A 24,848-nucleotide genomic window follows, 5' to 3' on the forward strand; every position below is an offset into this window, starting at 1 on the left:
ACAATTATCCAAATCCAGGCTGGTCCGGCAGCAATGTCATTTTAAAATAACCCTGCAAAGGAATTTCTTTCATGGCTGACATTCAAGGCATGGGAAAGAATTGAAATGATACTGACATAATTGGTAAAATGTTGCAAAGTGTAATATAACCAGAGATGATGTTTGCAAGTCCTATAACTTGCACTCTCTGTAGTTACTATACTCTGGTTTTAAAGTAACTTGGCGTACTAGATCCTTTATTTTACACATCTTTATTCTTCCAGGCTTTGCAGATTTTAGTTAGAACAATAATGTTTATCATTATGGTGGCAACCTGCCAAGTTCTGAGTGACAAGCCCTTGTACTGTATTTATAGGAGGTACAAAAGCAACAGAAATTCCTATTCTAAAATTTTCTTTGGTACATCAGACCCCTATAACTTTAAAGCCTCAGAAAAGAGAATGTTTACAATTTGAAGGGAAATTGTAAACATCTGAATAGGGAGGCTGGAGACACAAACACAAGAAGGCAACCACACTACACACATTGGATACCAACAACAATCATGCAGCAGCAGCAGACAAGGTCAACATCCACAGATTGAAACTGGCTTATCTGGGTGAGCACTGAGAATAATTTTCAAGTGTGTCTAGATATGCTAAAAGGCTTATTATTATATTTTACTTTCATAGATTTTTTTAATTTTAATAACTTAGATACTTTTAGAGATGTATTCCACGCTTTTTGATTCTGCCTTTTTAGGCTATAAGCTCTTGCATTTTTGTAATGTAATTAATCCATTCCTGTTGGTATTTTTATTATTTCGGGGGTTTTTTGTTCCTGTATTTTGGATTGAATGCTGACTTAAGTATTTGCTTGCAACTTAAGTTTAGTTTTCATATATTTTTAAAGAATTTGTGTCTTAAGAAAATTTTCCATAGCTGTAAGACTTTCTAATGTTGTAACAACTTTGAAGTCTTTTGTGCTTATGGAGTATAGAAGTAGTGTTGATAAATAAAGATTGCTGAATTAGACAAGCTGATGTTTCCTGAAATTATTGCAACAATTAAAAGACTTATACATTGATACGAAGATGAATTTTGATACGATTGGAAATGATTGCCAGATTGCATTCTGGAATTAAACCTTCAGGAATAAATGTCATCTGTGATGAACACAGGCTTCTGATTTTTCCCTACAGGTTTATAAAGTTCTACAGGGCTCTTGGGAAGATGTTCAGGCATCAGACTCTCTGATCTGACAGCTGGATTGTAGAAAAAGACATTAGTCTGGTGTTGATGACAGTATTGACCAGAAAATTGGAAGATTTGGTTTCTAGTCCCCAGTGATTTGTGAAATGAACTGACCAATAACTGTTTTTCAGCATGATCTACCTTACAGGATTATTATGGGGAAAAGTAAGAAGAGAAGAGTCAGGTGTATCACCATGAATCAGTCCAGGAAATGTGGAATATAATGACAAGCAAACAAACACATATATAAAAACAAACAAACATTATTAAGATAATGGCTAATGCCTAAAAGTTCATAAGAATCATAGAACTATAAAGTTGGAAACAAGCCCAAGGAGAATTTAGTCCAACCCCTGCCAAGGCAGGAGATCTGCAGCTAGACCATGTCTGACAAAGACATAAAGAATACTCATTAAATGCCCCACATTTAACCTCATTGTTAAAGATTTTCTATACATTAGTTCAATCATCAGTCCAAATGGAGACTGCAGTCAAGAACTTGTGAGAAGATTAAAACTCAAAGTGCAGCTATGAAGGAACTAAAAAAGATCACCAAGTGCAAGGACATATTACTAGATATCAAACTATTTATATTATAGTTTTCCTGATTACTATGTATAGATGTGAAAAATGGACAATGAAGGAAACTAACAATAAAAAATAATAAATCAATTCAAACTGGCATTGGAGGGAGAGCTTTTTGGATATCATGACCACCAGAAAGTCAAATAAATGAGTTTTAAATAAAATTCAAGCTTGACCTCAATAGAAGCTAAAGTGATTAAACTAAGGTTATTATACTTTGAAAATATTCTGAGATAATAAGACTCACAGGAAAAAGATAATAATGGCAGATAAAACAGGAGGCATCAGAAAAAGAAAAAAGATTTAACTTGATAAAGATTGACTCAGGGTGCAACTATACCACAGGAAAGATGTGACTGGATTTATTATGAAGCTGTATCCAGGATATCAGGTTTCCCTGTGGTAAATTCACTTCAGCCAACCATCCAAGAGGAGAAAGATGAGGAAATTTGCAATTAGCCTTGTTTACAGCTTGTTATGATAGTTCTGTTGTGGCTGTCTAGTTTCGCAGAAGGCAAGGTTACAATAGAGATTCCTTAACAAGCTGCAAACAAGATTGATAATTTCCTCTTCTCTCTCTGTTCATTCATTGCTTTTTCCTTGGCCATCCTTTGCTCTCCTAGGTGCCCTAGGGCAGTGATGGCGAATCTATGGCAAGCGTGGCACAGCTGGCACACAGAGCCCTTTCTGTGGGCATGCAAGCCATCAGGCTAGTGGCTAACCTCGTCTCATGATAGCACCGACCCTGCCTCAGTTTCTTCCCCATTGGTGAGCCCTCCGCGTCCCACTGTGTGAGTCGCCTGAGTCCCTGTCTTTCCCTTTCAGCCACGCCCTATGTTTCTTGGCTCCTTTCTGGCCACGGCTGCTTGCTTCCCTCTGAGGAATTGGAAGAGTGAAGAAGCAGCATCCGTAATTCTGTTAGTGTGTGAGCGACTAAGGGGAGGGAGCTTCCAAGAGGGACTGAGCTGGGTGGGGAGAGTCTGGGAGGGGGGAAACAGTGACAGGAATTTCTAGCAACTTCTAGCCTCACTCTGATTTGGGAAACAGTTTCTTCACCCTACGTGTTCCTCCATGGTGGACATGAGACAGAGCCAGTCCAGAAGCACTTGAGGCATTGTATCTCCAGTTCCGAGGAGAGTTCTAACCTCTCTGGAGACCAAGCGCTCGTAACCATCCTTCTCCCCGGAAGGGAAAAGAGGCAGAGAGAAGGGGGAAGAGGTCACTGGTGCTTCCTCCTCCTCTGGGATTGATCCATCCATCTTACCAGAAGGGGGGGTCCTACTACAGAGAAAGGAAGGAGCGGTGAGGGTGCGATTTCTGAAGCCCACCCTCTTTGACCCCAGGTTGCCTCTGACGTATGGCAGCCCTATGAATCAACTATCTCCAAAATGACCTGTCCTCAATTGCCCTGCTCAGCTCTTACACACTCCAGCCTGTGGCTTTTTAAGGAAGTCCATCCATCTCATTTTTCACCTTCCTCTTTTCCTGCTGCCTTCCACAATTCCCAGCATTTATGTCTTTTCCAGGGAATCTTGTCTTTTCAAGATGTGCCCACGTAGAACAACCTCAGTTTCCTTATTTTTGCCTCAGAAATAGTGATGATAGTGCCTCAGTATTCAGGTTTTATTGCAGGGTTGGCACTTCGAAATAAGTTGGTTTTGTGTTGTAGTTTGGGCCCTCAGGATCAAAAAAGGTTCGCCATCACTGCCTAGGGCAATGGCACCAAGCTTTAAAAAAAAAAGAAAAGAAAGAAAGGAGGAGGGAGAGGGAGAGAACAGGAGGGGAAGAGGAAAACAAGCAGACCCAGGCACCTGGTTTGGGGAGGAGAGGATTCAAGGGACAGCCAACGTCTGCCCTGCCTTTTTTCACTGTTGCTGTATCCAGGTGGAATGGATTGAAAATACAAATCCTTCCATATCAGCTCAAGCGATCACACTGCCCAAATCAATATCTATGCAGTCGCCAGAGGAGTGGCTTGGCCACAAGATGGATAAGGTAAACATATAAATAAATACAAAAAAAGGAGCTGACCTGCGTTGAGTTGTACATTGTGTAGTTAATGGAAAATAATGTGAATGGGGCTGCCCCAATCCTACAGCATTTCCCATACTATTTGCCAATATAACCTCCCCTTTAGTAAACCATGGCTTTAGTATGAAATATCTGAGTGGGAATGTTAAGGATAGATCCTTTGGGAAGTCCATAAATTCATAGGGTTGTCATAAATCAGAAATCACTTGAAGAAATATAAAAACATCATATTACAAAGTGGCTGAGGTTGTCCTTAAAGGGGGGGGGGGAGCTCATTTCTGCATTTCCCACTAGTTCTTGAGTTACATTGGGTGGAATAACATGTCATATGGCATTCCCTCACTCCCACTCTGGGAAGTGGAGATAGTGGGAAAATGCAAAGAGAGATTTGTGTGTGACTGTTGTTGGGCTAATTCAAAGAGCTGAGTATTAGCAAGGATAATCTGCTAAAATAAACTGCTAGGGTAAAGTGAGCTGTGGACCTACTGTCTCAAATTTTCTCTCCTTCTCTCCAAATCGGTAGAAAATTTGTCCCCATTTGCAAAGGGGAGAATATTTTGGGAAAGTATGTGCACACACACCCTCGGGCAACAGCCTGGCAGTTAACTTTAAAGCTTTCTGCAGATAACAATTGGGATTATCTAACTCTGCTAGCTGCATAATACCTCTCATTTCCTGGTCTGTAGAGAACAATGCATTTACAAGAAAATAAATCAGATTAGCCTTCAATTCCTTTCTCACAGACCTGTGTATGGCAAGCGAACAGAATGGAACAAGAGAACTGAGAAGCCTGCTTGGACTGGTTTACCAGCATTATGAAATGCGTTCATAGTCATTTAAAAAAAGGAACATTTTGGCTAGGCTTGTGAAAATAAAAGAGCTAGATAAAAAAAGGGATAAGGATTTATTTCAGTACAGAACCAAAAGCAAAGAGAAGTACAAAGCATAAAAGAACATCCAAGCATAGATTAACCTGGGGATTGCCAATACCGATGAGAGGGGGGTATAGACCATTTATACAGAGAGTTGAATAGATGTCCCACATTGGGTGTGCGGTTGAGTGCAGTGAGAGCTGTGGGTCCAGTGTATTCATGTCCTCTCCATTCCTGCCTCCTCCCAATTCCTTTCCCCCCCTCTTTTACAAGCTAGAGTTCTAATCTCATAGAGAAAGTCATTACGAGGACCTCCATGGTGGCTGGGAAGCATCTGAAAGAATCTGTGAAAGTGGAACTTTGTCTAAGGGATAAAGTTCTAAAGATCTAAGGGATAAACTGGGATATCTGCACCTTCTTATGGCCCTGAGATAATGGGATTACTCTCTGAAGATGCTGCTAATTGCAGTTTTATCAAACCTTCTAAAATTTATGAAAAGGGACTAGAGATGGGTACAAACATCAGATGAGGAGGCGGGGAAGCGCTACCCTTTGAGTGTGCAGCTGCTGGAGGAGGCAGAGGAGGGAAGCCTGTGCTCCTGCTGAGACTGGACAATCATGCAAAGAAGAGGAAAAGGGCAATGTGCACCAGGTGCTGGTGAGTGGCGGAGCTGGCCAAGGATTGGAGAAGGGAACATGTGGCACCACTGGTGGTGTGCTGACAAACTGGCACAAACTCTGAACTAAGGTGTATGCCCATCTCTAAAAGGGACAGCTTCCCCCCATATAAGTATGGGTTTAATGAGTTCCTGGAAGTTTTTTTTCCTTTCTGAACAGGTGTTTGGAGGTGACTTATCATATACAACTCTGTGTATGCAATATTGACTTTAAGATACTTGAGAAAACACCCCCCCCCCAATTAAAAGATGAAATGACAACACAGCAAAAAGGACAAAATGTTTAAATGACAGTAAGAGGTAATGCTTTGAAACAGGAGGCCACAAAATGAGGGGACCAAGGAGAGACACCTCACCCCAAAATCTGCTTCCTTTTCGGTCACAAAGTATTACTGCATTTAAACAGACTTGAAAGTCTGTTTAAACACTACTCCAAAGGCCTTTTGCAAATAGGTAGGTTCTAAGGAACTTCCGAAAGGCAAAAAGAGATGAAAGAAGATATAGCATTCTCTCTTGCTGCTGGGCCAGACAGAACTAATTTCCGTAATATTAAGAAAGTGCTTATATTAACTAATATTACTGCCAAATGTATGGGTGATCTTTGGCGAGCTTTCTGAAATCAAGTCTAATAAGGGATTTTAAAACCACAGAAACAGAAATGAAATATACACATACCTGGCCGTCGGAATCAAAAGCCAAACAAGCAACTCCATGGGTATGGGCATCCTTCAGAATAGACACCGTCTGTACGTTGTAGGAATCCCAGACGCAAATGTAAGGATCTTTTCCAACCTGCCCTGTAGCAACTAGGGTTTTATCCGGATGCAAAGCTAGGCTGGAAAACAGGTTAAAGTCAGAGTTCATCATCTAAATCAGAAGTGCATTACTAGCACACAATCTTTGTTATTACAGAACATACAATGTATATTTGCACATTTTAGTAATGTTCTCACTATTAATTTAACCAGTGTGTAAACCACTTTATATTTCTGTGCCTGTTCATATAAACACACAAAATGCTCCAGTCTTCTAACCAATAAAGAGAGGTGTGCTTCCCCGTGGTTTTAGCCACTCTTTCTCACAGCCCCAACTCAGATTTATTTTGTCTTTCTTTTGTAACTGACACCAGGGGGAGGCTTCTGTTCAAAACAGGGAGTGGAGGGTCTTATCTCAAAAGTTCCCAGTGAGACACCTCTTCCCCCACTTGGACCACCTTTGGCTGACACTCAGCGTCTCATGGCTTCTAGAAGCTACTGATAAGCTTGGTACTAAGTTTTTGGGGGTGGCAATTGCCTCCTTTGTGATGTTTTGTAATTATACATCAGGTTTCATCAAAGCATGCTGATAACTCCCCTTGTTTCCCTCTGGGTCTGTTTTGTTTCCAATCCTTCTAGCACTCAGCTACCTGCTTTTGCTACTAGACAAAATGAAAGATCAACAAGATTTCTGTAGAAAAGGGAAAGCAGACAGAACTTCATTATTCTTATTTCAGCAGTCTTGGTCATTAATTTCTGATAACGTAGATGAGAAATTGAGTCTGGCTTGCCCCTGATGATTCTCTTGGTCCAAGGTTCTGTTGGGATTTGACCTTTTTAACTGAAGACCATTGCTCATATCTTTTATCTTGGCAGCCCTCCCATTTCAAAAGTGCCTCAACACCAGAACTTGTATCTTTAATATTTAATAAATATTATGGACTCTTACACCATAAAGTAGAACATTTGTATGACACCATTATAAGTGTAGGTTGGGTAAAGTTAATTTGCTTGGACACAAACAAGAAAAGTGATCATATGAACTATTTTACAGGGTCTAGCCCTCTATTTGAAGGGCTGCCAAAGAACAATCTTTCTTTTGAAGTTGTGATCTATTTGAAGGTCTATCCCATGCAATTTAAACATCATGAGCCATAAGAAGGAACATTGGGAATCCTGAAGCTGTGCATCCACAGATCTCCATTCACAGACAGCAAGCTGAAATTATTCGCTAATTGCCCTAGTATTGAAATACTATCTGAATTATGAAAAAATATTTCTAATTTTGCATCTATACATATAAATTAGCATATGCATTGTTATTTTATTTATATATTTAAAATGTTTATATCCTGCTCTTCTCCTCAAGAGAATGCAAAGTAGCTTTCTCATGCAAATCAGTCTCCCAAGTAGGGGAATGTTCCCCTTTTCTGTGATGCATCAGTGGCCATCCTGCCATGAACATGACAGTGTATGCACAACCAGGAGCAACCCACCCCTAGTTCATCCAACTATGGTATGCAGGAGACAGGGGCGACTGCAATAACTACCGTGGCATCTCTCTTCTCAGTGTTGTAGGGAAGCTGCTTGCCCGTATTGTGCTGAAGAGACTCCAGGTGCTTGCAGACAGATTCCAGCCAGAATCACAGTGTTGATTTCGAGCTAGTAGATCCACCACTGATATGGTATTCTCCCTCAGGCAGTTGCAGGAGAAATGTAGGAAATAATGACAGCCACTCTTTGTGGCCTTCATAGATCTCACAAAGGCCTTTGGTTAGTGGGGATGGCCTTTTTAAAATACTTCCCAAGACTGGATGTCCACCTCGACTCCTTAACATCATCAGGTCCTTTCATGAGGAACAGAAGGGCACTATAGGTTTTGATGGCTCAACATTGGATCCCTTTGATATCCGAAGCGGAGTGAAACAGGGATGTGTCCTTGTGCTGACCCTGTTTGGGATCTTTTTTGCTGTCATGCTGAAGCACGACTTTGGAACTACAACAGAAGGTGTCTATCTCAGGACTAGATCGGATAGAAAGCTCTTTAATCTCTCTAGATTGAGAGCGAAGATCAAAGTCCAACTGGAATGCATGCGGGACTTCCTCTTTGCTGATGATGCAGCCATTGTTGCCCACTCTGCTGAAGACCTCCAACAACTCATGAATCGTTTTAGCAAGGCCTGCCAAGACTTTGGGCTAACAATCAGTCTGAAAAAAATACAAGTCATGGGCCAGGGCATGGACTCACCTCCCTCTATTACCATCTCCACACAAGAATTGGAGGTTGTTCATGACTGTGTACCTTGGCTCAATGATCTCTGACACTCTCTCCCAAGATGTCGAGCTGGATAAACGCATTGGCAAAGCAGCTACCATGTTATCTAGACTCAAAAAGTGAGTATGGCTTAATAAGAAACTGGCCGCATATACCAAGATCCAGGTCTATAGAGCCTGTGTCCTGAACACACTCCTGTACTGCAGTGAGTCCTGGACCCTTTGTGAACGGCGGGAGAGGAAGCTGAACACGTTCCATATGTGTTGTCTCCGACACATTTTTGGTATCTCCTGGCAGGACAACGTTCTGAATAGAGTACTCAGAATGAGCTGGAATTTTTAGCACATATACATTACTGAAACAGCGAAGTCTACTTTGGCTTGGGCATGTTGTGAGAATGGCTGATGGCCGGATTCCAAAAGATCTCCTGTATGGAGAATTAGTACAGGGAAATCGCCCCAGAGGGAGACCACAGCTGCGTTACAAGAATATCTGCAAGCGGGATCTGAAGGCCTTAGGAATGGACCTCAACAGATGGGAAAACATGACATCTGAGCATTCAGCCTAGAGGCAGGTGGTGTATCATGGCCTCTCCCAATTTGAAAAGACCCTTGTCCAGCAGGCCGAGGTGAAGAGGCAGTCCTGAATCAGCAAAATCCGGGAGCTGGAGAGGGGAAAGATTGTATTTGTCTTCAGTATGGAAGGGATTGTCACTCTTGAATTGGCCTTCTCTGCCACGCTAAATGCTCTTCCAAGCCCTCCATACAGAGCATGTTACCATAGTCTCTCGAAAGTGAAGGATGCCTACACAGGTATGCATTTGCCAGTGCTTCTAATCCTTCTTAAATCCTCACCAGGTGACTCAGGTGAATCTGAGATACAATGCTAGAGACAGAAACAGGGCAGAATCTAAGGGTTATGCAATTCCTAAGACTAAAGGGACCTCAGACTGAAGAAGCTAATTTCAGGAACAGATGTTTGGTGCTCTTTTTCCTTTATGGATTGAGTGATCCTGCCTCCTATTTTGGTTTAATAAGCTAAGGGTCAAGACATTAAAGGAAATATGTACTCCCCATGATTAGTTTTCCCTTCAGCTATAGAATGTTCTCAGAGATGCCTGGTTAAGCAACTGGTTTTCCAAAGTAAGCCTGTGTTTATCTGCCATGTCCAATGACAAAACAAAATATATAACAGCTATAGAGCCGAGGAAAACAATTTTTACTACCAACATTCTTCACCGCTTGAAAGAGCACCACTTCTTATTACAAGTGTATTGTCTAGTTTGAGCCCAGAGAGCGAATGAATAATTTTTATCACACCTACTGAAAAGTCAGTAACGCCTGAACTTTGAATAAACTAGAAATCCACAAAAATGTATTTAGAAAAAGATGTCACTTAAAATGTTGCTTCGTTGCACAAGCCACTTGTTAGATAGCACACAGATTTTCATCTTGATTAGCACTGTATTAATACTGTGATGAAACACGGGGGCCATGCTCATTTATCTTCTAAAAAACAAAGCTCATGAGTTCCATATCCAGAGTGCCTGGCACACTCACAGTTAATTTACAAATTAAATACGCCAGTCATGTGTTCTAGCAGAGTATTCTGACAGAATACTAGTTATCAGTGAATCCATCTGGCTTGGGGGGCTTTGCCAGATGGCAATTTTTTACCACCTCCGCAGTTTCTGTTGTAGTACTGTGCCCAATGCCCAGCATCGCTTATCTTTTTCAAATTCTAATTATAATGAATACATACAATGTTGGTTTTGCTGGCACTTTTCTCTGTAAGTTGTTGTTCCAACATATTTTTAAATTCTAGGCTATAGCACAGGCTGGGAGAGAAAACCCTAAGCATTCTTCACACAGTCATTCGATTCAATTCGTGTAATTACATTTGAGTTCAGATAGTCCACTTCCCCATTTTATCCTTTATTGTTTAATTTCCTAAACATTTTACACAGGTTAGGCAACGGCAAACCCACAGCCAATACCCAGCCCACTGAAATCTTTTATCTGATACAGCTGCCATATAAATAAACCATTGACCTTTGAATGGCTGCCTGTAATTTAACATGCTTATCCAAACTGTGTCCAGATTTTATTTATTTATTTTTATTTTATTTATTTCATTTGTACCCCACCTATCTGGTCTTGCGACCACTCTAGGCGGCTTCCAATACAACATAAATCAGCAAATAAAAATATCACAAAAATTATTACATAAATAAGTTCCATAACAATTTATAAAACAAGAAAAATAAAATAAGAAATAAAGAGAGAAAATAAAAAGATCAAGTATTGACTGGAGGGAAGACCTGAATAAACATCCATGTTTGTAATTGATTTCTAAAAATACCCAGCGTAGGGGCCGCACGAATCTCCAGGGGGAGATTATTCCAAAGGCAAGGAGCTACCATCAAGAAGGCCTGATTTCGTGTTTTTTCCTTACGGGCCTCCCTCGGCGTCAAGCTCCTCAGCCTCACCTTCAGACTCGCACGGGTGATCCGGGTAGACCTTGATGGGAGTAGGCGTTCCGCCAGATATCAAGGTCCTAAACTGTTAGGGCCTTCTAAGTGAGCATTAAAACTTTGAAGTCAATGCGGAACCGAATGGGCAGCCAATGCAATGCGGCCAGAATAAGAGAAATATGCTGGTATTTTCTCACTCCACTAAGGAGTCTGGCTGCCACATTCTGCACCACCTGAAGTTTCCGCATCAACTTCAAAGGCAGCCCCACGTAGAGCGCGTTGCAGTGGTCTAATCTTGAGATTACAAGTGCATGCACCAAGGTAGTGAGCGCCCCTTTATCGAGGTAGGGTCGCAGCTGGAAAAAGGCGGTGTAGACTGCCGACACCAACTGTATTTCCATGGTGAGCGCCGGGTCCAGACAGATCCCCAAGCTGCGAACCCCACTCTTTGCGGCCATGGTCACGCCCCCCAAATGAGAGAGTCACGCAAGCCGCCAACCACAGGGGCACCCACCCTCAGAACCTCCGTCTTGTCCGATTAATAACACATTGCTACAATAACCCAAATTAACCAGAATAGTGTGTAGTGTGTAACTTGTTGTCAAATTAGGTCTGGGAATACTGCTTATGATCTTGTACGGTCACTTAGCGAGTTGGTCTGAAGATTAAGGTGGCAATGGGGGCTTAGCATACACCCCCAAACATTGCACTTTAATTTTAAAAACACTTATTGTGAGTGGCAGCTTATTTAATTATATTGTTATTTATTTACAATGTTTCCATTCTGCATTTTGAGGCAAAGCCTCCCTCAGGTAATTCAGACAGTAAAATGTTAATACAACAAAATAATGTCATAACAAATGTTTCCACTCCTTTCTCATCTTTTTATTACATGGGTGTTCTTTACGTACGTACGTCTAATAACCTCTTGTCTAAACTGCTAAGCATTCCTCACTTTTTCTACAGTTTTTCCAGCATGGTTCATGCAAGCTTAACTCATACTACGCTACTGTTTCATCAGTACTGGATCTTCACCAGCACACTGGAGAAATTTAAAATTCAGGGGCTAGAGGGTTAAAGCAATTGCAAGAATCCAGACAAATTAGTATATCTTTTGCTAACAAATCAGACTCCCAGATTGTATTTGATTTGATGAGTTTTTAGCAACTGACTGATCCAGAACCATTCAAGTCACATCCAACAGGGTGTGTCCATCAAAAGAGCCATTAATTCACAAGTTGACACTCAACAGTTATGATAACAATGAGTTCTTGTGAAACTTTATCAATTAATGGAAATATTTGCTGGCCAAAATGATTAAAAACGAACCAACAAAATCCTTACCTATTAACATAACTAACTTTGTTGTAGCAAGATTCTAAACTTCATGAAAATTGGTAATTACCAACTGACAACCAAATCCATCAGAGCAAAGGCATACTGGAACACGATAAAGACGAAAGCAAAAGAGACTTATTCCTACTTAAGTGTGGACAGAACATAGTGCTGGTGCATTAATTTTCACTATAGCTGTGGTCTTGCAAGAAAACCATATGAATCCTAGCTTAATGCAGCCGAACTGCATTCTAGCATAGACCCCAACTGCTCCTGCTTGCAGCCAGAGGAGCTAAATAAACCACGGAGGTTTGTCCTATGGATCATCCATCATATCATCCAAATGCAACACTTCCTTCTTTTTTTGTTTGCTTCTCTCCTACCAAAGCAGAGAAACACTCCCAGAACAACTCATATATTCTTTATCTAGATTATTGGGATGAAAATGCACATGTTTAGATGAAGCAAAGCTCTGTGATCTTCTGCAGTGATCTCATTACAAGCAGGATCAATACACTACAACACACCAGGATGCTGCTTGTAGGCACTAAATGAGAGTTCTGTAGATGTCTGGCTTATCATGTCTTTGTAACTCTTCCAATGTCTTACAATCTGCTGACTATCTGTCATGCACTAAGCCACTTCTCATCACATTTAAGCCATGAGGAGTCCTGTTTAGCCACTGGAAATTCTCATATTGTCCTTTAAAATCCCTGAAATGATGGTTTAATACATTTGTAGAACAGACATTCATTCTGCATTCAGCTCATGTACATGCTTGCAAACCTCCAACATTCCTAATCTGCTTTGCTGACATCAGAATTCTTTTGTACGACCAACCTATAGGTTTGTATATTCTGAAATGCCACTGGTGGCACTGATGGATGGCATCCTCTGAAACAGCACTGCTTAAAAACACAAATATATTCTAGCTCCCTCCCACAACAGCTCATATGTAAGATGGATTTAGGTCTCTTAGAACAAAGTACACCAGTTATTTTTCAAGTCTTACTGCCAACTGCCACTCTCCTCAAATAATACAGAATATCCCATTTCACTTATAGAGTATTATCCATCCATCCATCCATCCATCCATCCATCCATCCATCCATCCATCCATCCATCCATCCATCCATCCATCCATCCATCCATCCATCCATCCATCCATTCATCCATTACATCACACTGGGCACTCAGAAGTAGAGAAGATTAATTTAAATGAGTAAGACTTGTTAATTTTAAAAAGTGCTAATTGTTTTAATGAGTCTGCTCAGCATTAAAATTGGATTTAACCTAGTATCTGATGACAATTAACATTTCTATGCACATAGAAGTAACTAATTCTGTGCATTGTGGGAGAAAATATTGCCTAATTAACTACTAGGTTCATTATAAAATCTGGTGTACACTCTTTGTTCTAATTTCTCTGGCTTACCCAACATGTTGTTCCTTTGCCAGGTTAATGGCCAAATATCAAAGGAATAAAAATAACATTTGGACTGCAACTACATGGGTAAATAGTGCAAGATTTGCTATACAAGTGAAATAGATTTTTGATTTTGAGATTTTTGAAAATTTATCATACGATGCAAAAATCAATATGAATCAGCCCTGCCATTTGTGCTTCTGAAGCGGAGGTATTTTTTCTTGCCACTGTACGCCAGGGTAATTCCAGTTGGTGTTTTCCTCATGTGGTCAGTAGTTTCATTCTCCAATATGACAGAGGTTGTGACTCTTCGATTGTACTCTGGCGATGTACTAAGCTGGGTGTGATGATTTGGACAGTGGGAATGTCTGCCTCCACAATCTTTCTCCCTAGTATTTCTTCATTTAAAAAGAAACATTACTGGGTTTAGCACTATATCATCTATCACTGCACTGTTATATTAGTTAAGTGCTATACAGTATCACCTCTGCATAAACAACAACAAAGATAAAAACCAACGTGAAATAGGAACAACTTCAACAAATGACCATAAACCACTACGTTTCTGCAGCAAGTGTGTAGGTGTTTGTACATTATGGAGAATTTTGGCAAACTGGCCCTTTTCCCTAATGCCATGTAGCACTTTAAACAGCCCACAGGCTTTACAAAGAACCATAGAAGGAGAGCTGAGCATTAGCAGAGGGCAGGATCAAAGGAAGGGGAGCTGTGGCACCGATCAAACTGCATCAAACTGCGGAGTCAATGTGGACACTGAAACCAAAACAATTCACAGTCTCCATGTGATCACTTAATCTGAATGGAAGTATAAAATAGGCAGCAAATCAAGCTGCAGCAAAGTTGAATTGTTCCAAATCAGCTTGGAAGTGTAGTTGCAGTCTTGGGCTTTCCAGAGTGGCTTCCTATCTGATGCCTTCCTCTGAGCATCCTCAGTGTAGGGTATATTGCGTAAGAGGTCCTCCTGACAGCTCAATGTAGCTAAACAAAAACAAACCAAGCAACCGACATCAGAAAATCTGTGGTTTATTGAGTCTATTTGACACCGGCTAAATTCTGTTGTTAAGCTCCTCATGCAGAAATAGGGATGATGGCATAATCGGTGGCAAATTGTCAGGGTTTAAAAACGATTTGGGAGTGCATGCAACTAGTAGACAATGCAACAAAGTTGTATGGACCTCAAAACTGCCAAAGAATACCTTTCATCAGTGGTGATTTGCTGCTGCTGATGCTATACTCATTGCACATGTGGAGCTGCACAACAGGATTTCAGCCAATATAGCTGAACCATGATTCATAGCTTGTAACTGTCCCAAAGAAGCAGAAAAGAAAGACTTCTATACTTCCTGGTCAACATGTGGATGTTGATATTGCAGAAATTTTAATTTCTCCAACTGCAAGTCCATTTTGGCCCATATTTGCACCTATCTGTGAATGTGTCAAAGATAATTTTTCAAATGAAAACCAGTATTTGTGTGCGTTTCTTCTAATATACATATTTTAAAAAGCAGCATAAGCACCTTTTGCAAGTACCAAAAATGGAAATTGCAACAGAAAAGCCATATCATTTTTTTTTAAAAAAAGAGGCACACACAAATCCCAGCAGCTGAGTTTTGAATAATGGACCCATATCTGACTTTAAACCCTATCTAACAAGGGAAATTGTGTGGTTCACTCTTGTGCTTGCCTCCAAACTACTGCCCCACACTCTCAGATAATAAAGCACATAAAAGAAAAGAAGAATAAAGTGGGAAGCACATGTGCAATATTGAAAAGAAATCTAATAAGCCTCCAGATGGAGCATAAGTAACTTCGTACTGATGTTCCTACTGGTTGGCTGTCAGATCCAACTGAAGGTACTGGTTCTGTGAATCTTGTTGCGGCTTCCATCTGTTTTTTCCTTTATCCTGCTATTATTCCTATACAATTCTCCTACCTGTTACAATCACCAAGCCCTATTTCTGTTCTGTGAGAAGGCCTTCCAGCAGTGGTCATAGCCCTAATACAGTAACTCAGCACTGACAGGGATGGCCTTAGATTAAATAATGCCTCAGGCAAAGAGTATTTTCAGCACATGTCCAGTTGTTTAGCTTTTGAAGATCTTATTCTTAACAACATTTGAAACCCATTTTCTAATAATGCTGTCCAATCTGCGTGCATGTTTTTTCCCCTTTGTCGTATAAAATTATAAATTTGCATGTGGAATTCTCTTCCCTTCCTCTCTCACACACAGACCATTTGTTGAACACATACTGATGTAAATTTTCCAGCAAATTAGAAACACACACTGATGCACCTTAACGCAACACTGGCCATGCAGGTCAATGCTAACAGCTTCACAAGTGAAGATGAATGGCCTATTATGCTTGTTTTCAGTCATTAAGTTAAACAGATGCTTATGAGAGGACTGTCTTGAAGATCCTAAACACCAGCATGCAATGCCTGGGTCACCTGCTTTTAAATTGAGCTCCACCTAGGAGGTTCATTTATTCTTAAGCCTGCAATTATTTGGAAAGTAATGATAACCTTCCTTTCCCAGGAAGCCTTTATGGTTGAACTGTAATTCAGTGGGAGAACATGTGCTACACATTCAGGGGAGGTCAGCTCCAGGCAAGCAGTGCTGGGACTAGTGGCACTGTCCAAGGTAGTGCTTGGATAAAACCTTAGAGACCTACTACAGTGGTGCCTCGCTAATGATAATCAGTTCCAATGAAATCACTGTTTAGCGAAATCATTGTCTAGCGAAAAGCATTTCCCCATTGGAATGCATTGAAACCTGTTTAATGTGTTCCAATGGGGAAGAATCGTCGTCTATCAAAAACCGGCCATAGGAAAGCCGCTTTGCGAACCGCCGATCAGCTGTTTAAACAGCTGTCTTGAGAAGCTTAGGTTCCGAAAACACCCGTTTTGCGAGCGCAGAGGGAGCTGTCAAAATGGTTGTCTAGTGAAAATGGGTTTGCGAAGCAGGGACCAAACATTGTCCAGCGAAATTCCCCCATAGGAATCACTGTTTTGCGAATCGCTATAGTGATCGCAAAAAGTCAATGTCTAGCGAAAAAACTGTTTTGCGGGGTAACTGTCTAGCGAGGCACCATTGTACTGCCCTTTAGAATATACCAAAGTTGGAAAGCCTAGATTTCAGTTCCTAGAAGCCCCAACCACTGGAACTATTGTCTAAAACATCTGAATGCTCAAAGGTTCTTCATCCCTGGTATCAACTGACATAAAGGGACCAGTATGCTGATTCATTGTAAGGCAATCTTTTAAAAACAGAACTGTGATTGGATTTCTTTTTATTATGCTACATCTTCCGGCCTGAAGGCTTTCTACAAAATAGTCCTACAAGCTAGATGATGATTCCCTTACACAGATTTGACGAGCCTTGTCTAATGCAGAAGAATTTTTGCAAAGACAAAAATATCTCTGTCATCATGTGTGAAGAGAATCACCTGCATCAAAGTTGAGGCTTGGCTTGCCTCGTCAATGTTCAGGTTTAACACATACTCAAATGCACAGGATCTCTAGCAATATTTAGAAAGTGGACTGTATATTGATTCCTACTGGGTGTAGACATATTCTTGCTGTTGTTTCTTCAAAACAGACTAAAAAAGCCACCCCTCTCAAGTTCAAAGAGCAAACATCTTTCTAATGGTACAACTTGATTTCACTGACAAACCTGAGAAAAGAGAATCTGCTCTTCTTTGAATAGTTCTAGAGTGTTCAACTCTTAGCACTGATTATGTCTGAATTATGGGGAGAATGAAAAGGACCTAATGAAAAAACAGAAAGAGAAGTAGTGTGGTGTAGCAGAGCGAGGAACGACGATTTGAGAGACATGAAGTTTCAAGTCTATACTTAATTACAAAACTCACTGAGCAACCTTGAGCCAGTCACTATCTCATAAGAAGAGACCTGCTCGATCAGGCCAAGGGCCCATCTAGTCCAGCTTCCTGTATCTCATAGTGGCCCCACCAGATGCCTCTGGGAGCACATGAGACAATGAGATCCCTGTCTCCTGATCCCCTTCCCCTGCATCTGGCATTTTGAAGTCTTTTCCTTCTAAGCCTGGAGATTATACATCCCCACGATGGCTTGTAACCTAGCGATAGACTTTTCCTCCAGAAATCTGTCCAATCCTCTTTTAAAGGCATCCAGGGCAGATGCCATCACCACATCATGTGGCAAGGAGTTCCACAGACTAACAACACACTGGGTCAAGAAAGATTTTCTTTTGCCTCTTCTCACTCTCCCAACACTCAATTGGAGTGGATGTCCCCTGGTTCTGGTACTGCGTGAGAGGGAAAAGAGGTTCCCTCTATCCATTTCATCCATACCCTGCATAATTTTATACATCTCAGTCATGTTTTCTCTATTCTCTACTAAAGAGCCCCAAACACTGTAGCCTTTCCTCATAAGGGAGGTGCCCCAGCCCAGTCATAATTTTAGTCACTGCCTTCTGCACCTTTTCCAGTTCCACAATGTCTTTTTTAATTTTCTTTATTATTATTATTATTATTATTATTATTATTATTATTATTATTATTATTATTATTATTATTATTATTATTATTATTATTATTATTATTATTATTATTATTATTATTTATAAAATTCATCCATTTTTACTTAACATTGTGTCATCTGGGTTCCACTTATGATCATTTGTTAATACAACTACAATACATATTAAGCTCTTAATCTATACAACATGCTTCTAACCATTGATAAAACAAGTTCCATGTTTGATAATATTCTGCATCTTCCTTTCCTTTGATTTTCAGTGTCAGTCTGTCCATTTAAGTGCAGTCCAATATCTTTTTAATTATTTCTTGATCTGTATGTGTTTCTTTATTTTTCCAGTATGGTGTGAATATAATCCTTGCAGCTGTCTTTTTTGTGGTGTGGCAACCAGAACTGTATGCAATACTCCAGGTGCAGCCTTACCAGCACCTCCCAGTGCAAACTACTGCACAGGATAGCTGTGATCATAAAAATGTGGAGGACAAGCCCATGTGCTGTCATGGGTTCCCTCAAGGGATACAAATCAAATAAAGAACTGAACAAAGGGTTGAAGTTGTGGGTTAGTGTGAGAGATAAAGTTAACAGGTCAAGTCACTGAAGAGCTCTTGTATATTATAAGAATTACAGTGGGGTCTCGACTTACGAACTTAATCCATATTGGAAGGCAGTTCTCAGGTCGAAAAGTTCTTAAGTCAAATCTTCATTTCCCATAGGAATGCATTGAAAACCATCTTTTCGTCCATAGAAACTAATGGGAAGCTGCTATTCCTCCTTCTGCCACTAGAGGGGGGTATTTTTTTTCCTTTTAACCTAAGATGACTAGCTTTAAAAAAAAGGAAAAAAAGAGAGTTCGTAACTCGAATCTAAGTTCGTAAGTCGAGTCCATATATTCCTATGAGAGCGGTTCGTAAGTCGAAACGTTCGTATGTCGAGCCGTTCGTAAGTCGAGACCCCACTGTATACGGACTTGGATTTCTGCCAGCTGTGGCTTCTAACATAGAAAAAGAAGTGAAAGCAAGACCCAGCAAGATAGGACTGCATATTAATTGGTCTTAATTAGCTACCTTTGGAATCACATGCTCCTTTTCTACTGCAAAGCATGAAGGTTCCATTGCAGATGCACATGGCTTCCTCAACATTAATACCTCCCAAAACCATTGCATTATATATATATCTAATCTCTGGCCAGGATTTCTAGGAGTTTTATTTATATTTGATATTATTATTATTATTTATAAAATCTATCCATTCTTTATTTATACTTATATAAATATTTATAAAATATATTATTATTTATTTTCTTTATAACATTCTTTATTTATAAAATAAAGCCATGCCATATATTATTTATAAAATCCATCCATATATATAATCATATGATTAGACTGCAATAGACTGTATAAGGTAGGGGTGTGATTCTTGTTTCTCTGATGTTCCTCTCTGCTAACCAAATCCAAATGCAATGCTTAGTCACTAGAAAACTTTGGATGAAGAACAACATACTGTATATTTTTTTGTCCCTAAAGAGAAATTGATGCGTGAGAGTTTGCAGAAGTTGAGGAGGCTGTTGAAGACAGGACACATTAGAGATTGCTCATTCATAGGGCCACCATAAATTGGAAGCAACTTGATGGGGCATAACAAGAAGTGAGCATGCAGTGCCAATAATCCTTTTGCTTGTAATTTGAAGATCTAATTTAGGATGCAATCAGACAACTAGAAAGGCACACATCTGATCACACTGGAAAGGGTCGCTTTCTAGGGAGTAATGTTCTTTAAAGCAATTCTTCCATCTTCTGGGAATCACTCCAGACCAGCTCCCAAAAGTAATGACCCTACGACTGGACCAAAAAGGTCCAGTTTTGACACAGATTGGGGTCAGGCTGGATCACAATTCCCCATACATTGTGTGATTTCTGGGAAATAGATCAAACCAGACTGATCTACAAGCCGCTCAAATGTGATCTTTTTCCCCATGTAATCACACCCTCATTGAGATATTTTTTACATTGCAAGTAAGACAAGCAGGAGACTCCATTTTTTGCAGTAGCCTGAATGGAAATTATAACAGTGACAAAAATGAAAGAAAGATAAATTAATGTTCATTTTTGCAGTTCTTTGAGATAAGCAAATTGACTTTAGGATGCCATGAATTATGAAACATGCTCTAGTACAGTACTTAACTATCATCTACAGTACATGAATGATTAAAATCTACTTCAAATGAATTCTGAGTTTTGTACTGTATTGAAGCCTTGAAAGGCGCCAATCTATTTACAACCAGAGTGCAATGCTTCTGATTCTTTGCATCATGGTTCACTCCCAAACAAGTACATAGGGGTTTTTTTGTCCCATTACACTACATTCCTCAGACAAAAAAGTATGCTGATTATTCTGAGAATTTTTTTATCCCAGGCATTTAAACAAAGTTTGTGGGTCCATCCTCCACTCCACTTATGTACATGGAAAGTGACCAAAACTTGCAATTCTTCGGATGACAATGTCATAAGATCTACCTGGTAGGTCTAGTTTTGTGTGGATTTTGCAACAAAACATGACCCGGGGTACCAAAACATCCTGTCCAGTTGTTTGAGAGTTAATCTAGCTCCTGTTACTAAGAAGATCAACATTTAAAGATTCCAGCGGTCTTCAACCAAATTAAGTGTTGAAAAACTGCACAACTACTGCCTGAGCATTTTACTCCAAAGAGGATATTGTTGATAGACTGAGAGCCACAGTTCTCGGGCTCCACTTTCTTCAGGAGTCATTTCATCACAATCCACAGCTTGGAATAATGCAGTAAAAGAAAATAATGAAAGTAAAAATATTAACTAATATGATGACTGGTAATATTATTGAGGTAGGTGAAATGTGTTCTCCTTAAAGTTTTGAGTTGTCACTAGGAGTATTTTTGACCATTTTTTCCATTTCTAAGATTTTCACACAAAAAAATAAATTGGTTATGAAAACTCATGGGAGTGCATAGGACTTTCAAGGTAAATACAGTAATATGTTTAAGGAATGGCTTTACCAGTTCTACTCTCCTATGAGTTTTCATAACCAAGCAGGGATTTGAACCCTGTTCTCCAAAGTCCCAGTCCATCTCTCTGTCCCCTACCTACACCACACTCCACATACAGTTATATACTAGCAATTTGTTCCTCAAATAGCAATCTGCAACTATTCGTTGCTTCTTAAAACACTAACAGAGCATTTGCTTTCTAAAATAATGGTCCAAGCTTTGAAACAAACTAATTCTACAAAGCCGGGACCATCCCCTACTGTCAAGAAAACCGCCACTACCTCCCAGACCTGGATGGAAAGTCAAGCAAACATGTCGCTGGCCTAAGCTGCTCTCCCGCAGCTTGAGGCTAAAAGGGATGTGCTGCCCTGCCACACTCTCAACAAGTAGAAGGAGGGCAAAAAAATGTTCTCTGTTCTTGTTGCCACTGCATACCCCAAATAGCTGTGTGAATCACGTGCTGGCTGCAAGCGTCTGTTGGAAGAAGGTATTATGAGCTGCTTGTGTTCTGTGCCATCAAGTCAGAATCAGCTTACAGCAACTTTGATAGGACTTTCAAGGTAAGTCATATGTTTAAGGAGTGGCTTTACCAGTTCCACTCCCCCATGAGTTTTCATAACTGAGCAGGGATTTGAACCCTGTTCTGCAGGGTCCTAGTCCATCTCTCGATCCCCTACACCAAACTCTGAATACAGTTAGGGTATTACGGGTTAGAGTGGCCCAAAGCATCAGCAGTGAGGGGTGTTTTTTTTGTCCACTTCTCTGCATGATGCTTTATTTCAAGAGGAAAGTGAGGATGAGGGCATTCTTCACACAGCCAGCTGAGGAACAGACAAGGGATGCCAGGGAATGGGCAGTGACGGATTCAGAGATGAGAGTGCTGTCGTTGCTGCTGTCGCTGTCCCTATCAATCTCCTGTTTGAAGTGATCACCACAGTTTAGTTAACAGCTAGGCCAGCCCCTAGGTTGCTCACACTCGTCCAAACACCTTATCCACATCCTCAGACTGTGACTAGTGGAAGTAAAGAAAAGACAGCGCTGTGCTCTGGGCATGCCCATGCAAAGTTCATATTTGGAACACCCAAGTAAATGAGAAAATGAGTGATTCCCCCCCCCCATCTAACTGATAATCAAAATGCCACAATTGTTGCCAGCAACAATAATTGCAACCAAACTCTCCTCTCCCTACATAGGAATATAAGAAACCAAAGGCTCTTTTTTGAAGGATCCTGAGATGTCAGTACATGTAGATACTGTTAATTGCGTTGCTTGGTAAAATGTATTTTGATGTTACTTGCAAGCTGTCTTGGAAAGACTGGTTATAAATAACAGCAGCATAATGCTTTGGGTCAGCCCTGAAGTTATGATACTGCTATGCTTGTCATAGTGTAATTGTTGGAAGTGACTGGGTACATCTCAGTTTCCACTCAAGAAAATGCATGTGTCTGCATGAGAGAGAGAGAGAGAGAGAGAGAGAGGACTCCTCAGGTTTCCTAGACAGTCCTTTATCTGTTCTGAACTGTACTGATCTTCCTTCAATCTTAGATATTCTTAGGGTTGCTGATGTCACTTTCTCCCCATCACACTTTTCCCTTGACCCTCCAAGGAGCATACATCTTGCCTTCGATCAATAGAGTTGAAATGAGCAGCCTCAGCCCCTAGCAACACCAACATAGCTAGAACCAGGACTTCTATCACCTTTCCTATCTTAAGTGTATTTCTCTAATTAATTCAAGCTTTCTTGTTTTCTTTGAAAGAAGTGCGGTCCTGATTCCATTAACACAGGGGAAATTGTGCTCAGGTAATCATTTCAAGTATCAAAGGCCTGGGTCCACAAGTTAACATTGCTCCTGTGCTGCTGTACGCTTACGTTCCGATTAGTAATGATCTCGGTCAAGCAGTGTATCAATCCATTAATACTTGGTTTAATGCGTGCCACTAGATTAAGCCATTTTTTCCCATTCAGTTCAGTCTTACACAACATTTCTGAGGAAGTGAGATTCAACGGGTTTGTTGATGTGGACACAGACACCTCATCAACCACCCAACAACTATACAACAAATTATGCCTTGATGGGACAATAGTTTATAAAAGCTGAACAGAATTTTAGGGATACTGAATGCATGAGTGAGATCATGACCACTCTTCCTATGTCATGCACTGATTGGTTTTTTGTGAAACGTCTAACACATGATACGCATGGTAAAGCTGTATGTCCACATTGCCAGAAATGCTTTGTTGTATGTTCATATGTTCTGCACATGTAATTGAGTCCAGTAAAATGCAGGATTCTCCTCCTGTACACAGAAAGGCTATCTGCATACAGCCGATGTGGTTCTCGGGTCTGTTTACAAATGAATAAGAAATACATAAAGCTGATAGAATGACATGGGCACAATTCTCCTCCCCCATCATGTATTTGGGAACCCCACATTTCCAATAAACTAAAAATAGGCTACTCTTGGCCCAGCTAGCTCTTTTTCAGTGTTTCTGTATTATTCCCAGTGCCTGCTTTTTTTCTGACGATAGTGGGGGTTTTTTTGAGGGGGTGGTGGTTTTTTTTAGTACAGGGTTATTTCAAGAAAAGTTTCAATAAAAATTCATTCAGCTGCTCAATCTTCTTGAAGATATCTGACAGAACAGCCCCACAGGGCTGCAGTATGAATGTACAAAGAGTAGAATTGGCAGTAACTTTGTTAAGGTTAGACAGCGGACACAGTAGGCAGGCCAAAAAGGGAACACTGAGAGAGTGCAATCAGATATTTCAAATTAACTAACCTGCTAAAGAAAGAAAAACTGCTGCAGAATACCATTCCGAGAGCACAGTTTTGCAACCTACATTACAGCCAGTTTCATCTGTGAAGAATTACCGCTAAAATTGATCTAGTGTTACTTCCTTTAAACCCTTCTTCATACTTAAACTTTATAGTGATGCCTTGAGCAAAATCCTTGTCTTCCAATTATTTTACAAACATAGAACATCGTATACTGCAACCCAGAAGCTGCCTCAAATCATTTGCCCCAAGTTTCAGGCAAACCTTTGTCTCAACCTTAAACAACATGCCTGAAATTGAACTTGGGACTTTCTGCATGAAAAGTATGTGCTCTACCACCAAATCCACATTCAAACAACTATGTATTTCCCATTATTTCAACATTTTCCCTCCAGACAAACAATTCTTTCAGAGTACCCATGTCTCAGCAATTAGACCTGCAAATTAAGCTCATATTTATGTTGTCAAAGACGAGGTCCTGCTTGGGAGGAGGAGGTTGCTCTATATCAAGCTCCAAGGATTTAGCCATGCAGAGAACTAACTGCGAGTACAATGTAAAATCCCCAGATGGAGATGGAGGATGGAGATCAGCAACATCTGAATCAGGAGTCGGCAGATTTGAAGGAGATTCCCTGGAAACTTCTGAAAGTGGATCAGAGATTGATGATACCGAAGAACCCCTCCCAACAGAAAGAGGTGGAGAAGGCAAGTGACGATGACTTCTTGATACATGTGTTGGGGCTCAAGGAATTGGTGCCAAAGTGACCGTTTCAGGTGGATGAGAACTTTTAGAAGAAGCACCTTGACAAGAAGACTGGACGTGAGATGCTCTCAATTGCGATACCAAGGAGGAC

At 40.5% G+C, this 24,848-nt stretch overlaps 1 protein-coding gene across 5 annotated transcripts in view; it reads right to left on the reverse strand.

Moving 5' to 3' along the window:
* Positions 1-24,848, reverse strand: part of EML6 (EMAP like 6) — a 184,638-nt gene that overhangs the window by 124,251 nt on the left and 35,539 nt on the right. For all 5 annotated transcript variants that reach the window (XM_072987358.2, XM_072987351.2, XM_078382311.1 and 2 more), the window contains exon 3: positions 6,073-6,232. In XM_072987358.2, the coding sequence (XP_072843459.2) occupies positions 6,073-6,232 (160 nt within the window). The remainder of the gene's footprint in view (positions 1-6,072; positions 6,233-24,848) is intronic.

Source organism: Pogona vitticeps, chromosome 1 (assembly GCF_051106095.1).
Source record: "Pogona vitticeps strain Pit_001003342236 chromosome 1, PviZW2.1, whole genome shotgun sequence".
NCBI lineage: Eukaryota > Metazoa > Chordata > Lepidosauria > Squamata > Agamidae > Pogona > Pogona vitticeps.